Source organism: Ceratosolen solmsi, unplaced genomic scaffold (genome assembly GCF_000503995.2).
Source record: "Ceratosolen solmsi marchali unplaced genomic scaffold, CerSol_1.0 scaffold70, whole genome shotgun sequence".
NCBI classification, from domain to species: Eukaryota; Metazoa; Arthropoda; class Insecta; order Hymenoptera; family Agaonidae; genus Ceratosolen; species Ceratosolen solmsi.
In genome coordinates this window covers 219,344-236,717 of record NW_011948448.1, presented here as the reverse complement: position 1 = coordinate 236,717, position 17,374 = coordinate 219,344, and the positions used below count along the sequence as shown (strand labels likewise).

Below are 17,374 nucleotides of genomic sequence, written 5' to 3'. Positions count from 1 at the left end.
CAACAGACGAGGAGAGAGAGCAGGAGGCGGAGGGAGAGAGAGAGAGAGAGAGAGATAGAGAGAGGTGGGGAGGAGAGGGAGTGAGCGAGGGAGCTTGATAGGGCATAGGTGCGGATGAGCCGTGGCCGATGAAGCCGATGCTCTAGCTAAAACTGCAGGGTCGTGGGCTGTGCGCCGGTAGTGCGTGACTTCGAGCGGCGCCGCTGCGCGCGCGGATTTATTGTTGTTTAGTGCGTGATGATGGGGATGACGGCACAAAAGGTGCATTCGTTGCCTTTGACCATCGATAGTTCAGTATAAAATGTATTCGCTGTAAAATTGATGTACCTGTACTTGCGAGCCGAATGCAACGCTTATTAATTGGATCTTTCGACTTTCGACGTTTGAACTTTTTCAAAAAACTAAATAGTTACGCGAACGGAGGGCAGTTAGTTGGTTTTTGAGGACAAATGCATGAAAAATTTTTTTCTCAATTCTACGAGGGCATTTAAATATATTGTTTTTAATAGGAAACGGTATTTTAATATAAAGGGCTGTCGGTAAAGAAATTGAGGTTTAATTCTAACGGGGCTAATGTTTTTTAATTAATCCCTTTGAAATATTTGTCAAGTATTTTAACAGTTCATTTCAATTAGCTTAGAATTAAACGGTATGTTTTTTAAATAAAAATTTTAACATCTAATTGAATTTAAATTTAATATTGTGCAGTCGACATCTAAATTATAGCATTGATATTCTGATATTATAATGTTCTGTATTCGTTGGCATACAGTTTTTCTTTTATATTTGTTTGCTTAATCCAGCTTACTTTTTCATTCGATAGTAGTTCGGTTATAAGATTATAAAAAATTATTATCTTGGTGCAATATTTTTGTAAAAATTACTTAAAAGCATTGGGTTTTATCTGTCTTTATTCTTACCATTTGATTGGATTAAATGCTCACTCTATTGATTTTTAGATAATTAATTTTTCATGCTAATAGATTTTTATGTGAAGTGAAAAGATTTTTTTTATTGTACAAATGCCTTGTTGTTTCTATTCACTTTGGTCATTAACCCGTTTATTAAACATTAATTTTCTTGTTAAATTAAAAGTTATTACCCCATATCGATGCACAATTGCAAAATTTATACATATAACATTTTGAAATAATTTTTATCAGAAAATATTGCCTCTTTAATTTTTACATTTTTTATAATAGACTAATCACTTATTAATCTATTTATAACTGCAGAAAATAGAATTATAAAAAAAAAAAAAAAATTATAAAAAATATAATATTTATAAGATTGAATGAATTTTGAATAATTGCTCATTCGCTTATATTTATAATCTTACTTTGTGTGATAGTCGGTTTCATTGGGTTCAAGAGAGAGTTGTTTTTGACGGTTCGTAAGGGGTGGAAGGGAGGAGGGCGTGAATTTTAAATTAGAGGATGTAAGAGAAAAAGAGATGGCGTTTTCTTTCACTCTTAATACTATTGCCATGGTTTTTCGGACGTGGCTGGATACTATAATTATCCTTGCCATATAATCAATGATGAACCTCGCGAACAGCAAAGTGGCGCGCGAAGGCGTATTTTGCATAACACGCCCCTTAATCTCTCTTTCACTTTCTCTCTCTCTCTCTCTCTCTCTCTCTCTCTCTCTCTCTCTCTCTCCGCCTATGTGCATTCGTGCATATGCATATGTATGTATTTAACGCCAGTTGGTTAAAAATTTTATGCCTCTGTGTCCACATAGCTGTCTCTCCCTCTCTCTATCATTCTCTCATACATACTCTTTATATGCATGCATGTGTATTGCGCGTGTATTGCATGTAAACAACGTTAAATGTGCAGCACTGATATTACTTCGATATCGTTCCCCTTCTTTTCCAACAGCTAGCCACTCGTCTGCTCCAGATTCGATTTTTCATCGGCGAACCTCATATTTGAATTCCACCATACGTTAGCAATTGTATTTGGAGTCTGAATTTATGTGAAGTATATTTTACTTTTTAATTAATGATAAGCGATTATTTTCATTTATGATTAACGATTATAATTAAGTAACTAATTCCATAGGATAATTATTTAAGAATATTTTTAAGTATTAAGTTCTCGTTGACTGTAATATAATATTCTTTTAATTTGCAGATTTCTAAATATCTATTACCTATCAAAACTTAAGAATGTAAATTTCATCCAGATATCTTGAAATTTTGAAAGGCAATATTTTATAAAATTTGTAATATACTACCTCGGAGTAATATTTAATCGTAGCTTTATGTTGATCAATTATCTCTAAAATAATTCTTACTTCATACTGATGTAATAATTAATTCAGTTTTATAAAAAGCTGGTTTAAACATAGCAAAGAACATAATTTAAAAATAAGTTAAATTGAAGAGGTTTAATAATTTACTCGCTGACGACAATATTTTTCAGACAATGAAATGATTTACAATTCCAAATAAATGACAGATTATAAATATAGAAAAATAATTTTTTCATTTAATTAATATTAATAAAAAAAAAAAAAAAAAAAAAAAAAAACAGCCAGATAATAATTATTACTGCGTTTAACATTAAATTATGAACAATGAATTTCAGAACTTGAAATCTATGACTCACCGATATGAGCGATAAGAATAATGTCCAAGTAATATGTTAGTTTATTAAAAAACGACTAATACCATCAAAGCCATTATACTTATTGCTCAATATAATGTTTTTCATCAATTGAGTTCGTATCAGTGGTTAATAAAAGTATTTTTGTTAAGGTTTCATGAATGCCCATCGCTCATTATTATATGCTGAACTAATACAAATAATAATGTCATAATCTACATGAAATTATCTTTGATATTTTAGGAGGGAATTTGGAAATATTAATTTTATTGGCAAATGCCTGTTGTCATGTGTGTGATGTACATACAATGCACGCGTTTCCGATTTGACAACAATGAAATTGGAGGAAATTCGAATAAGACAAGCGTACAATCAATCATCAATGCCTTTCTACTTTATTTTATTTGTGAACAATAGTTCACAAAATAGAAGGTCATTTAGATTTTGACCTGAATGCAACTATTATTTTTTTTTGTTTTATTTTAAATTAAATTAATTAGAAATATTTAAGATACTTGTAATTTGAATAAATGATAAGTTTTTATGAAGATTGAATTGAAATCGGGAAGCCAATTTCACACATACATTTATCCGATATTTTTCACCCTTTTGTTCAGAATAATTTATAAAATGTAAGATATTTATAAGATAATACGTACGGAGTGTTCATCCTCTCTTTTATGTACAACACGTCAATGTTAAGAGTGTAATTTTTGCAATTGTACATAATAATTGAATTTACTAGTTTGGCCAATTATTAAAAACAAAAAATATAAAACTCGTAGTTATTATTATTGTGTGAAGTTTTGTTAATTGAAGAAATATTAGTTGCTATATTACAGGCCATAGTTTTGAAATTTCATATAATAATCCTCCCACGAAATACTACTACTACTATAAATTTGTTTTTTTTTTTAATAAAAATTGATTTTCTTCCGTTGTATTCCATTCGTCATATAATAATTATGATTGCCTTTTCCAGGCTTCTAAATCACTTTTCTAATGTAAAATAAAAAAATGATTGATATATATATATATATATATATATATATATATATATATTAATAAGGGTGGATGCTCGAAAGTGATGTTATTTTCTGGCTCCGACTGCCAGTGTTGTTTCGATAGCTTTAATAATTTGCCGTCCGCCTTTAGCAGATACTTAGGTGGAAGAGTCAGGTGGAAGAGTCGTAGAAAATGTGTAGTATATGCAAACTTCGTTATCATATGGTTTATTGACAGTTACATTAATAATAAGGAGGATTGACTTCTTATAGAAGTGTGTTAAACTCCGTCTTGTCTCAATGATGAAGTTGCATCTTGATGACGACGTGGCTTCTGTTAGTGTTGTAAGGACTAGCAGTACTGTGCTCACATCCCTGTGTAGGACGTGTGGCCTTGAGAATGTGTATACGAACGAATAGAGATACCTGGATACTATGCTTGTTGTGTGGTAGTGTAGGTTCTCGTCACGCAGTCAGCATCCTCGACTGCTTGTATTTGGCAATTAGACTTATGTCCCTTTGGATGGCTTCATTGTTTCATATAATTGAGCGATTTGCGCGCGCGTGTGTGTGTGTGTGTGTGTGTGTGTGGCCGAAAACACTAGCTGAATAACGTAATAACTTATAACTGTTGAGCGATTGATACACAATGAGACTATAAATAAATAAGCCTGTTGGATACGAATGATGGAAAAACCGAAAGCTTGATCGTTCCGTCGCGGCTCTGCTGAAACTTATCGACCGTTCTCCATGGTGGCCCTGCTATGGGCAGACCGAGACCCGTGTGCCATGGCTTCTTCTGGTAGAGGGTTCACCGTGGTCGGTTCATTGGAAGATTAGCGCGGCTCGTCGCCTGTTTGTCTTATATGTCCACGCGGCGGCTTACTTATCTGGTAACAAGGCATCGTCGTTGTTGCACTGGAATCTTACATGAGGCGCAGAAAGGAAAATCTACAAGTTTCGAGAATTCTAAGAAAAAAACAAGGAATAAGAAGTTTGGAGAATTCCAAGCGACGTTATTGCTCGAAAACCATATAAAAACATTCCGGACAAATCGATGCCAAAACATAACAAGTATAGGAAAATTCTCGTCCAAAGTGTTTACAGGAATCTGAGATCTAAAAAGGCCGGCGATGTCGACAATCGACGGCCTTGGAAATTGCTTTAACGCCGAAAAGTGGGTAAATAATATATGAAATTTTTATCATAATATTTACCTCAACGTCCAATAGACAGAATACTATTATGCTATATATGCATATATGTGCGCATGTGTGTATAAAGTTTCAGGATTACCAATTAGTACGGTATTAAATTATTTATCTATGACAACTAATTTTACGCTACTAAGTCTATATAATTTACAATACGATGAAATCTGATTTGATAGCCGATAAGATTATCTTAAAGAAAATTAGCTTTTACGTGCACATCACGATTGCGTAATTCTCGAATTACATTAAAATGAATACAATTTAATTTTTCTAGCGAACCAAGTATTATTTTTTACTGGAAAACTAAATTGTTTGTTTTTAGCAATAATTTGAAGTATTTCTTTATGATATATAAAACTTGTTTTAAAATGATATAATATTTAACCTATTTAATTATTTGTAAAGTATTGAAAATCGTGTAGAAAAAAATGTTAGTATAAGGATATTATATTTTTATTATAAACACATGTGGATAGGAAAAAATAGTGTTTTTATTAAGAGCTATTGAATAAACAATTGCTTGCATGAATGTTATTAGCAACAAATTTTGAAGCTCAGCGAAAAGTTCTCACTCGTTCTAATTGTTATATTATATTTTTTCATCTACTTTAATTATTTTACGATTTTTGAAAAAAAAAAAAAAAAAATTATGTGTAACTTATGATTATTGTTTATACGTGGTTCTTTTATTATTTATATTATAAGTATATAAATTAAATAAATATTTTTACACGAGGTGTCGATGAGTTTTGGCGGACTTTCGGATTAGTTGATTTAAATTGAATTTTGCTTTAAAAAATTATTTAATAATTTGTACTCGAACGAAGTATTTTCGAATTAAAATGGAGGAAAAAAATCATAGAATGTTTATTTCATTTGAATAATCATGGATGTCATTAAATGGAATTTTTATCGTTGTTTTTATCGTTGAAAACCATATAAATTAAGAATTATTGAATTTCGTAAACTTAAAAACTATAATTATAATGTTGAAATCGATCAAACTTATAATTTTATGATAGTACATAATCCTAATTTTCTATAAATTTTCATCACATTTTGAAACTTAACGAATAATTAAATTATCTAGTTAACATCTATTCATATTTTACGTTTAATAGCAAGTTTTTATCGATTGATTTATTATTTTATTTATTCTTTTATTGGCTCAATGCTTACACGCTCACTTTTATCGAGGATAATAAATGCTTAAATTGTAAATATACTTGAAATAATTTTATTTCAAGGTCCAACAAAAGTATTCTCGGTTGAAAAATTTTGATTAGATATTTAGATTATAAATCGTATAAAAGCCATTTACGTTGTCTATTACCTTTATTTTATTTACTTTGTCGTTGTTGTAATCTTTTTAATATGCTTTCGCAGAGCCAACACATCTGACTTCTTGCAAGCCAATAATTATACGTCCCTAGCAAAATCGATCTACGAACTATTTAATTTCTTACCCTCATTATGCATTCGGTTAACATTCGAATAAGTAATTTTTGTCTTGGTTGCATTTCCAAAAAAAAGATAAGAGTCTAGGGGAACCGGGTCGAGATAAAACTATCCCAAAGACTATCGGAGCCTCTTCCGCTCGAAGGAATCTCGAAAGCTCGAAGAGCTTCAACGAGCAGAATTGCAGGAGGATTTACTCTAGAAGTGATAGGATCGAGAATAGCGTATAGGAAGAAGGGGGTGTGGAATCGATCCAACAAAGTCGCTGCCTTGTCCAGCAACTTGAGAGGAGCACCAACACTCATGCAATCGCTCCGATTGCAATTATCCAAGGGTTTCGTCTATTATCGCCCAGGTCTTTTTGTTGCCAATATTGAATTTTATTTCTCCTCTAATGGCCGTTATAGATGCTGCTCTAAGGATTGAAAATTCCCGTTGAAAATCCCAATGGCGTCTCTAGGCTGTGCACATTTGAGCAAGCAACGGAACAATAGGAAATAAGACTAATTAAATGTTAATTCATGCTGATAGACGTGGGATCGCCGAATAATGATACCGACCAATATTTTGTCTTGTTTGGTTCTGTCAGTTGCAATCTTATCAGTGTCAAAACATCGGTATCTCATTGTAATGTCGGCAAATGTATTATCGCTCGTTGTATCATTGGCAAATTGAATTATTAGAAATTTGTATTTGTAGGAAGTACTTACGGCGCTCGAGGACAATTTTTTTTTTTTACAAAATTACATCGCTCGATCGAAGTAACAATACTATCGAGGTGTTAATTACAAATATTTGTTAATGTTGTATCTTATGCGACTAATATATAATCCATACGATTAATATCCCATGTTTATTATGACATGTAAGTTCAAAGTATTGGAGAAGCGTGTAATACAACGAATCTTAATCGCACACTTTTAATTCGTAACATCAATTTTGAATCTTAGCCTAAATATTTTCAATACTGCCAACGCCACCCCTCGCCCACCCCGCCCGGCCCTCGCCAAAATAAAGCTCCACCCAACCCATTGCAATTATAATGGCAAATTATTGAATTTTGCTAGTGCCTGGGCGTTTACGTTAGTGCGCGTAGACAAACGATGCTAGTCGAGCGTACACTTGACAATTAATTTTATCGTTCGAGGCGCTGACCTCAAGATTTCCAAAGGCTGAAAAAGCCAGTGCGAGGACTGGCCGATCGCCAGCAGCCAGGATCAACGGCAAGGACGAGTGGGGCTAAGCTTGACTCTGCGGAAGTCCGCGGCGAACAGGGCACGAGGAGGTGGAGGAGATGGAGGAGGTCGTTTCCAGCCACCACGGGCGCTGCTCCTCCTACGTTATTGGGGGTGGGGGGTGGGGGGAGGGTACGCGTGGCTGGCAAAGAGTCGCAATGACGGCGACGAGGGGCGGGGGCGGGCGCGAGGTGGCGCTGAGCGGCGCCGCGGCGGAACAGTGCGGCACGGGCCGCTCGGCAGGACGTTGCTGTAGACGCGTAGATGCGCGCCAGGTCGCGCAGGTGCGTCGTTCTCGCGCTATGCGCCTGCTGCTTGCCCGTCGCGTTGCGGCTACTGCTCCTCGGCAGGAGCTACCCTGAGGGGTCCCTCCTCCTCGAGTTCGAGGGCACGGCGTCTCCTTCGGATGGGGACGAGGACGAGGAGGAGGAGGATGGCGAGGAGGAGGAGGAAGAGGAGCGGTTTATCGGGAGTAAGCCGTACGGGTTCGCCGGGGCATATATGGCCGGCGGCGAGCCACGTAATGCGTCCTATTGCAGGTGAGTAGAAAATCATCGTCCCCGGTGCTTGGGCGTATCCGCGTGGTCCTGCTACTTGAGTTTGCTGCTGCGGTGGATAATTTGAATGGAGCGATGCTGCTCGGTTGGGTTGTTCGCCAGATTTACGAGGACACTTTTGTGTAGGCATTTTGTACTCGTGCGGTTACGTTTGGAATAATGACCGAATCTATATCTATAGATACATACTGCCTATTGCATGTCGGCCAAATTAAAATTGCTACTTCAATAATTATAAATAACATATATTATTAACAATAATATATATATATATATATATATATATATATATATATGAAGAATACAATTTTTGTTCTGTTTTTCTGTTATTATTTTTTTTTTTAATTTCCATCAATTTCTACGATTTAGTTTAATTTCCTTTCCCACTTTTTCTCCTTGTCTCGTTCGTTCGCGCCGTCGCATCTCTCCCCCTTCGTTGTCGTTCTCCCACTCCATTCAGCTGTACTTACATTCGTGTCTTGTCATTGTCGTTCATCCACCTCCTTACACCCTCCCTAGTCAAGGAATATATCAAACAAGAAGCAGAATAATCGGAAATCGTCCAAGAGAAAAGATGAATGTAAATGAAAGGTAAAATAATAATAATAATAATAATAATAATAATAATAATAATAATAATAATAATAATAATAATAATAATAATAATAATAATAATGATAATGTTAATGATAATGATAATGATAATAATAATAGTAATAATGATAATGATAATGATAAGGATAATGGTAGTAATAATAGGATTGGCAGGGTTGATTGATGTTTCAGGAAATTGAATATGGTGCTTCGATTAAAGCATAGATTGATTCTCGCAAATAATTAAATTGATTATTTTGAGAATAGTTAAATTAATATCTCTCCATTACGAAAATATCACGAAATTATCGACAATGCGATAGCAATTATTACAAATTGCTGTCTTAGAGTTATATTAACAACTACATACAGCGTCTAAACAATCGAATTATTACTTAAAATGTTTACGCCTTCATAATACAAGCGATTACAAAAGCAATAAAGTCAAATATGGTAATAACTTCGGTTATATTTCGTAATTTTTAAACGCTAATTCTTTTATCTCGAAACATTAATTAAATCAATGTATAACGTTACTTCATACCCGTTAATGCGCGAATAAAAAAAACCTAATTCATACTTTAGTTACGATGGCCGTAATTTGGCGTCGAAAAGTGCGAGGAAAGAACTGATTTCATCACATTCATAGTTTTTTTCGCGTCAAGAAAGTCATTGTTACTTACTATAAAGTCAAATATTATTCCAACGATGGCAGTCTTGGAAATTTAATGCTTCAACTCATATAAACCATTTACCTTTTCTTCAATAACGTCCCACGAGTTATCTGGCATTCAAAGAACGTAGTGTAAAGTACTCCAATCTAATTCATTGTCCGCATATTATTATCTTTTAATCAAGAATTTCAAATAATTTCACGCGATGAATTTCAATAAAATTCATTTATCCAACTTGAAAGTAAGGATACTTTAATTGCTACATTTATTCGAGTCTAACTCGGGCAGAAACTTCATTAGCCCCGTCAAGTTCTCACCTTCCGACATTCGCGAACTATAACATTAAACCATCCGCTAAGGCTTACTTCCAATTTATCAAAAACGAGTTGAATTGAACGCTAAAACTCTCGCCAGCTAATTGCGCCTTAAAAATAGCATCACCCGACGCAACATTACCCGTCAAACGCAACCCGCTTGACTCATCCTCGGCACTTTTGTGCACACTAGGTGGCAATACGGCCTACCCGAGGCTCTGACCTACGTCGACGAGCAGCTGTTTGGCAGTCCGGAGTCGCCGTCGGGCCAACATCGGGTCCTGGTATTCGCCATCCGCGGTGAGAGCGAGTCGGTGCCCCAGGTGACGCTCTGCAGTCACGCCTCGGCCGAGCAGGTTTACGGGATCGTGGAGTTGGCGCGCCGCTGGGAGGGACCACTGAGTTTCGCCGTCTACGCACCGGGTCAGGACGCCGGTCTCGCTGTCCGACTCCTCGACCGGGCTTGTCGATGCGAGCCTGCTATGGCCAGGGTACGTATTCCCTTTTCGCCACAGATGCTGCGCTTTTCCTCTCGTTGCTTTGCCTCCTATTCCCTCGGCAAATGCGCATTATTTATGATTTTTTGAGCTGTGCTGCAGCCACAATGGCTGCGCATTAATAGTAGCGAGATAAGTAGCACATTGGTAGTTCAATTTCCAAACGGTCGATCAACATTCGATGTCGTTTCCTCATAGTCCCCGTGAATCAGTGTCCCATCTCCCAATATATATATATATATAAGCAGTGGGAAATAGTTGTATTGGGCGCGGTTATTGAGTGAGGCCGACGTAAATTTTTTCATTAATCGCATCAGACACACGGAGCTCGAAATCTTTAAATAATGCGTAAATTGGAGTATTCAAACATTATTGCAGGCAATAATGGTTTTTAAATTGTTTTGCCGGTAGATTTCGAGCGCACGCACGCGATGCCTTGAGATACTTGAATTAAAAAGGGAGAAAAATCATTGTTTACGTGGCGATAAAAAGCCGTAAATATTTCATTTGAACTCGTGCACGATTATGCGAAAAGTCTTCGCCACTCGTTGGCGTTCTTACTCTTTTAAAGCGTAACTTTACGTAATAGGCGTAAGCCAGCGGAGGCAGATTAGACAAGCCGCGACACATGGGAACGTTTGCCGAGAAACATTAAATATAATCATAATTAGGACTTAGCTTGCGAGCGTTTCATGCTCGCGTGCTTCAATTTCCGCTCGCGGCTTCTTCGTCCAGGTCTCCGTCCACCTGGTCTTTCCTCGTGACAAGCCAGCACGATGTCTCCTTCCTGGCCGGGAGATCGGCGACTGCGCGGCTCCGGACCTTCAGGCTTTGGTAGCGAAGGGCACGGAGCGCCAGGGCCCCGGGATCGCCTATCCCATCAACGTGGTGCGTAATGTCGCGCGCTCCCTCGCCCCGACGCAGTGTGTCCTCGTCTCGGATGTGGAGCTGCTGCCGAGCGAGGCTCTGGCCTCCCGGTTCGTCGCCATGCTTCGGGGCCGACCACCTAGGCGGACCCTCGCCTTCGTTCTGCCGGTATTCGAGGTCGAAGCCTCCGAGCAGCCGCCCGGTAACAAGGCCCAATTGCAGGCCGCACTAAGAGCTGGGAGCGCCGTCTATTTCCACAGGTGCCCGAGCGAGAGAGTTTGCGTCGCACTCGAGTCCCGCTTTTCCTTGTATGGTAGTGAGCGCGTGGCACGTGGAAAAGTCCCGTTGGGCCTTTTCTTGGTTTGTCAAGCGGGACTCCGATTGCCGGCGACATCCCCTCGATAGCGCTCCTCATTTATCTTCAACTCTGCTCATTTTTGCTTGATAAATTAACGCGGTGACGAGGTACTTTTAACGCTAAGTTCGGGATGTGAGCGTAGATGAATCGTAAGAGTAGATTAATTGAACGGCAAGGATGCGATAATATATCGCGAGAAAATTCGTTCGGGCTTTAGCTAACTAACTCGACGCGTTATAATAGTAACGGACAATTGGAATGGAAAACTGTATTCGAGATACTATGTGGATTTAAAAAAAAAAAAAAATTTTTTTTGTCTCGTACAAATGTCTCGTGTTCGCGCGAGTGCAATGTTCATTTATTTACTTTAATACGTAGTGCATAATTGTAAAGACAAAGCATCATAAATCTTGGTTTAACCGACATTGTTTGCTCTCTAATAATACAATATTATAATATATGTAAATAATCATTGATTAATAATAATAATAATTCTCAATAGTATAGCTTATCTGAATATTATAGTGGTGCGAAGTATGTACGATGATACTATAATTTATTTTGCAGGTTCTTATGTCCACATTGCCAAAGATTTCCGGGCCTGACCCGGTGGATCTTAAGACCCGATCCGGGAAGAGTAAGACCGTTGATCATTACTAAAAGAGAGTATCCTCACCACAGGTGGGAGCCTATTTTTATTGGAACAAAATATGATCCATTATATACTGAAGAAATGTCTTGGGAGGGTCGCCAGGATAAAATGACCCAGGTACGAGTATTAAACTCATGTTCATCGTCTTATTTTTAAAATTTTATTCAACTATAAGAATTAGGCACAAATATTTTCATTAATTATCCGCTTTCATTAATAATAATTCCCTTTGTCCAATAGTAATTGTGAATCTTACAGTGGAACGTATTAAGCATTATAATTTTTAGTAACGAATGCGTTGAAATTTTTAAAATCTTTTAAATGAAAGAAACAACAATTGTAATGGAGAATTAATCTTAAATATTTCGAAACAAAATTATCGTTCATTGTAAATATCAAGATTATCTTCAAATACAAAAATATTTCCGATATTTCCGAAAACAGTGTATGTATATGTTAAATAGACTTGACTTGATATCCATGACGGCATGATTCAAACATTTTTTTCTTCTTTCTCTTATTCTTTTTCTATTCCATTTTTTTTTTATTTTTTTTTTTTATTTCCATTTTTTTTTTTTTTTTTTTTTTTATTTTTTTTTTTATTTTTTTTTTTTTTTTTTGTTCATTTTGTAACAAAGAAACTACATCTTTTCGAGTCTGTATTATGAATTTAATGTTTACCAATAACAAATGTAATTGCTTACTACAGTTGGAGAATTAAAGTCAAATTGTTTATGCAGATGTTCGAGATGTGCCTAATGAATTATCGTTTAATAATCCTGGATGGTGCATTTTTAGTTCATACGCCGGGCATAAAGCGCAAACCTACAGACGACCAACAATCCATATCAGAGCTTCAGTTGGCCCATGAGCGACAAAATGCGCGAATCTATCAGCGGGTGACGCGGCGTTTACTTAAAAAATATCCCTCCAATCGGCGCTGTAGATCTTGAAATTGCTACAGAGCACTTTCGGGAATAATATTTCATAAGTGATAAGCAATAATTACATTGTAGCTTATGAGCGAGCATAAGGTTAAATGTAGCGTTGGCCACAAAGGTCGAAACACTTTTTAGAAACAGCAGAAATTAATTATAATTTAATTAAAAGAATTAATTATATTTACTCGTTTGCATGCAGACATGACATGTACTCAATTTTAATAAAGTGGCTTTTTTATCTTTTGAGCAAACAACGAATCAAATGAATTAAGATATTTATGCATGTAATGCAAGACCAAAAAACGTTACACTTTAAGAAACTTAGGACATTTTAATTGAAATTTTAAACACGGTGTGCGCTAACTTTTAATTGACATTTATAGACTGAATACGTATAATTTGCGATAGGTATCATCGATAAAATATGATTTTGTGATAATTAATTAAATTTTTTCATCCATCAAAATTAATAGTCAATTTTAGTTTATTTACATGACTTCAAAGTAGTCAATTTTTCTCTGATTATTAATTTTCAAACGCACATTATGTCTATATCTTAATAAGGATATGCACATTAACATTAATGTCGCTATTGAGATCGATCCATTTGAGTTTGGAGTAATCAATTTTCAACGCTCAATTTACATTACGAAATTGCATGATACTTTATGGTTCAAGTAAACACTTCGATCTGTACTAAAAATATAATATATGTCGGTAAAGGTGATATATTAAATATTAAAATAGCTGAGTTCTTTCATAATTCGGATAATATTGTAAGTATAAGTCGGTCAAACAACCGCTTTTACTGTTCTGTTACTTAAAATCATGGAAAACTCATATTTAACTCAGTTATTTATGATTATGTCAACGCTATATTTAATTCCGTTTTTCTTTTGTCAGTTTTGTATTTCATAATATGAATAATAACTATTATACAAGTATTTTTATAGATTTTATATTGTGTTGACTATTTTGAAACATTTATAAAATAGAGGTATAGAGAGGTAAATGGAAATATAAATCATTTAATTTTATATGTAGTTTATAATAATGCTTTAAATAATCTAATCATCAGCATTGAAATATAAATAATTAGTTTAATATTGCTTTATATTGAATTATTTAGTATCAGTAGAAGTTATGAAATAAGGATGAAATAATGAAGTTTATAATTTATTCATATATAAAGCTTAATGTGCATAAACATTTTATTAAATATCTTAACATATGAGTAGAGCAAAGCTTATATAGGCATTGATTTCGATGTAACGACAGTTTTTATTGAAACAATGTATTATGCTGATAAAATACTTTCAATATATATATATATATATATATAAACTTTAGATATTTTTATAATTATAGTCGAAACGAATTATTGTCGTTGTATTATTAAACTGAGCTAGACATAAATTGTTAATTAAAACAGTTTTAACAGCTAATGAGAGATTAAAATAATTAGTTTTTAAAAGGAATTTTATCATAGAAGAATCATATAACTACTATTATATATTACAACGCTTAAATAAAATATATTGATAATAGTTAATTGATAAACAATTCGTTGAAGAAATGAATTCGCATAGACTGAAGCACTAATTACTCATATCAACACATATAATTAATAATGTACAAAATTTGCTAATATAGATTTTTAGAAACATTTAAATATAATATAGTAATATTATACAAATTAATAATTTTTTTAAGCAAATTGTATTATTTATAAGAATAGAGAGAATACAATGAAAAATAAAATATGCATCGATATAATAATGGAATTTCGTATTTATATTACACTACCGATTATATTTTTATTTTCACTGTTGAATGTAATGAATTTTAAAGTAATTAAACTATCAATAGTAATTACAAATATTTATCACGAATTCATATTATGTTTTTATTCACTTGATGTAGATACAATGTAGTTTATAACTATATTTTTTTATCGAATAATATGGAATATTTTTTCTTTTTCAATGATTAATTTTATTTCACGACCTTCGTATAAGATTTCTACTCATTAATACAGCCAAATACAATAAGAAAATCAAAGTTATAAGAAATATATCAGCATACAGATAAATAATGCTCAGTTTTTGTTCTATTGAATTATATTTTAAATTTTGATAAGGAGTAAGAAAATGTTTGTGTAATAAAGTGTTTTTTTTAACACATCGATAATTTTAAATAAATTAACTAAATTATTATTAACGCATAATACAATTACTGTATTATCAATACAAAAATGTTAATTTAAATTATTAACATATTATATTAAATTATCTATCACATAAAAATTAAATATATTTCTGTGTAATTTGAAGGTATTTATAATAAACATAATATAATCAATACTCACACATTGATTAAATGCTTTTTTTCTTTATCCGTTTAATGCGAGTTTAATGCAGAATTTTTAAAAATTTTGAGATTATGTCAAACAGCTTTAATGGTAAAAAAAGAAAAAAAAGAAAAAAAGAACGGAGTTTAAGAGAGAAAGCATCGTAATTTTGTCGAGGTATATCACTCTCAATGATTTCTACATTTTATTTTTTTCATTTTTATTTTTCTTGTACCAGGGAAATGACGAGTTTTCCGAAGGTCTTCTTCGTGTTTCGAAAGGTGTTCTTCGTGAGCCTTTATCATTTTAGTTACGATGCAGAGAGTTCTGCAGTAGTTTACACAATGAGTCCAGAAGCCCTTTGTTGCCCTTCTCCTTCAATTTCAGACCGCTGAGATTTGATTTATCAAAATTTTTCTTAGAAATCAGAAAACTTTTCAATATATAAGTTATTTGTAAAATAGTTGCACTTTCTAGTCGTCGAATATGACATAATTAATCTAGTCAATTTGTATGTAACGTAATTCACATATTTATTCATTTGTATCTTTTAAAACCGCAATTTATAATAAATTTATTAAACCTTTACCTGTTAAAGATCTATAATATTAAGATTTGTATATTATTTTCTCTAATTTCTTACTTTTATTATATACTCTACTTTTTAATTTCATTATTATAAAATTTCATATTATTAAATTTTGAAATTCATAGAATATTATATGTAAGTAGTTTTTTTTTTAATAAATTCATTGATTGAATACGAAACCAGAAAGAAAAAAAAAATCAAAAATTTGTCAATATAATAATTTTATATTTTATTTCTTATAATAAATTTCAAAATAAATTCCTAACTATTTATCATTATTGAGAAATATTATAAATATATTTAAATTTTATTTCGAATTGTTTAGTAAAATTTAGCTAGTTACTTACCGCTAAATTATTAAATACATATATTTATCAAAATCATATTATTTAATTAATTATTATATGCATAGCTATTTAATATTTATATTATTGTAAAATGCATTATTATTAATGTTTATTTTAATGAAAAATTAATTTTTGTACATTATTAAAGATTAAAAATGTATTGCATCATACGTTGTTAACGAATGTTATGATATTTGTTAATATTCATAATTACAACATTATTTGAATTTCTTAAGTTTTATGATAATCATTGATTGAATTAAATTTACAAAATTTAAATTTAATAGCATCTTAAATAGAGATAATGCATTCTCATTAGTCTAAAATATATAACACACTTTAATTGCTTAGGTTATAAAACCTTGTATTATTCACATAGTTAAAGAAAATAATTTAATATAAATTTATAATTATTTTTAAATCTGAATAAAATCATTATGTACATTGAAAATAATATATCACATTTCATAGATAAAACTTCATAGATAAAAAGATTAAAATTTTTTAAGTATGTCGCAAAATAGACAAACATACTTTATTTAAAAATGTGAAAGATTATATCTTGAATACCGTAGGATTTCTTCAAATATCATTGCTAAGTTAAAAATTGCACATTCATTGAAAATCTAAATCGGTGAAATATTTATTCTTTTACAGGCATTGGTATTTGTCCTCTCCAACATATGTTAATAAGATTAAAATTTCTTTATTCGTCAATACAAAAATAACGGAGTAGTTTCGTTCTTGTCGATTGAAAAAATAAAAGGCAGCATAGAAATTTAATTACCATATATTCTACAATTTTTATTGGCACTAAAAATAAAATATCAAAGTCTATGTGTAAGCACATTATCGATCATTAAAATTTGTACTTTTAGACTTGTACAATTTTAAGTATTAATAAAACATTATATTAATAAGTATTAAAATTAATATTAATAAAATATTAATAAGTCTTTTAATATGTAGAAATTTTTATATAAATAGCTTTTCAATCAAATTAGCGATCAAATTTACATAAAAATTATTTTTATAAAACTTTAGGTTGTAGGATAACGTAATTGTCATTTATTTACATATTCTTTCAAAGGAATCAGTTCTATATTTGTAC

General features: G+C 32.8%; 1 protein-coding gene across 1 annotated transcript; it reads left to right on the top strand.

The window, feature by feature from the left end:
* The first annotated feature begins 7,787 nt into the window (after positions 1-7,787).
* On the top strand, positions 7,788-13,173 carry LOC105366372 (beta-1,4-glucuronyltransferase 1). Its single transcript, XM_011504793.1, has 5 exons — positions 7,788-8,062; positions 9,856-10,153; positions 10,895-11,286; positions 11,952-12,153; positions 12,777-13,173. The coding sequence occupies exons 1-5, from the start codon at positions 7,788-7,790 to the stop codon at positions 12,987-12,989; spliced, it is 1,380 nt and encodes a 459-aa protein (XP_011503095.1). The 3' UTR covers positions 12,990-13,173.
* Positions 13,174-17,374: the final 4,201 nt, after the last annotated feature.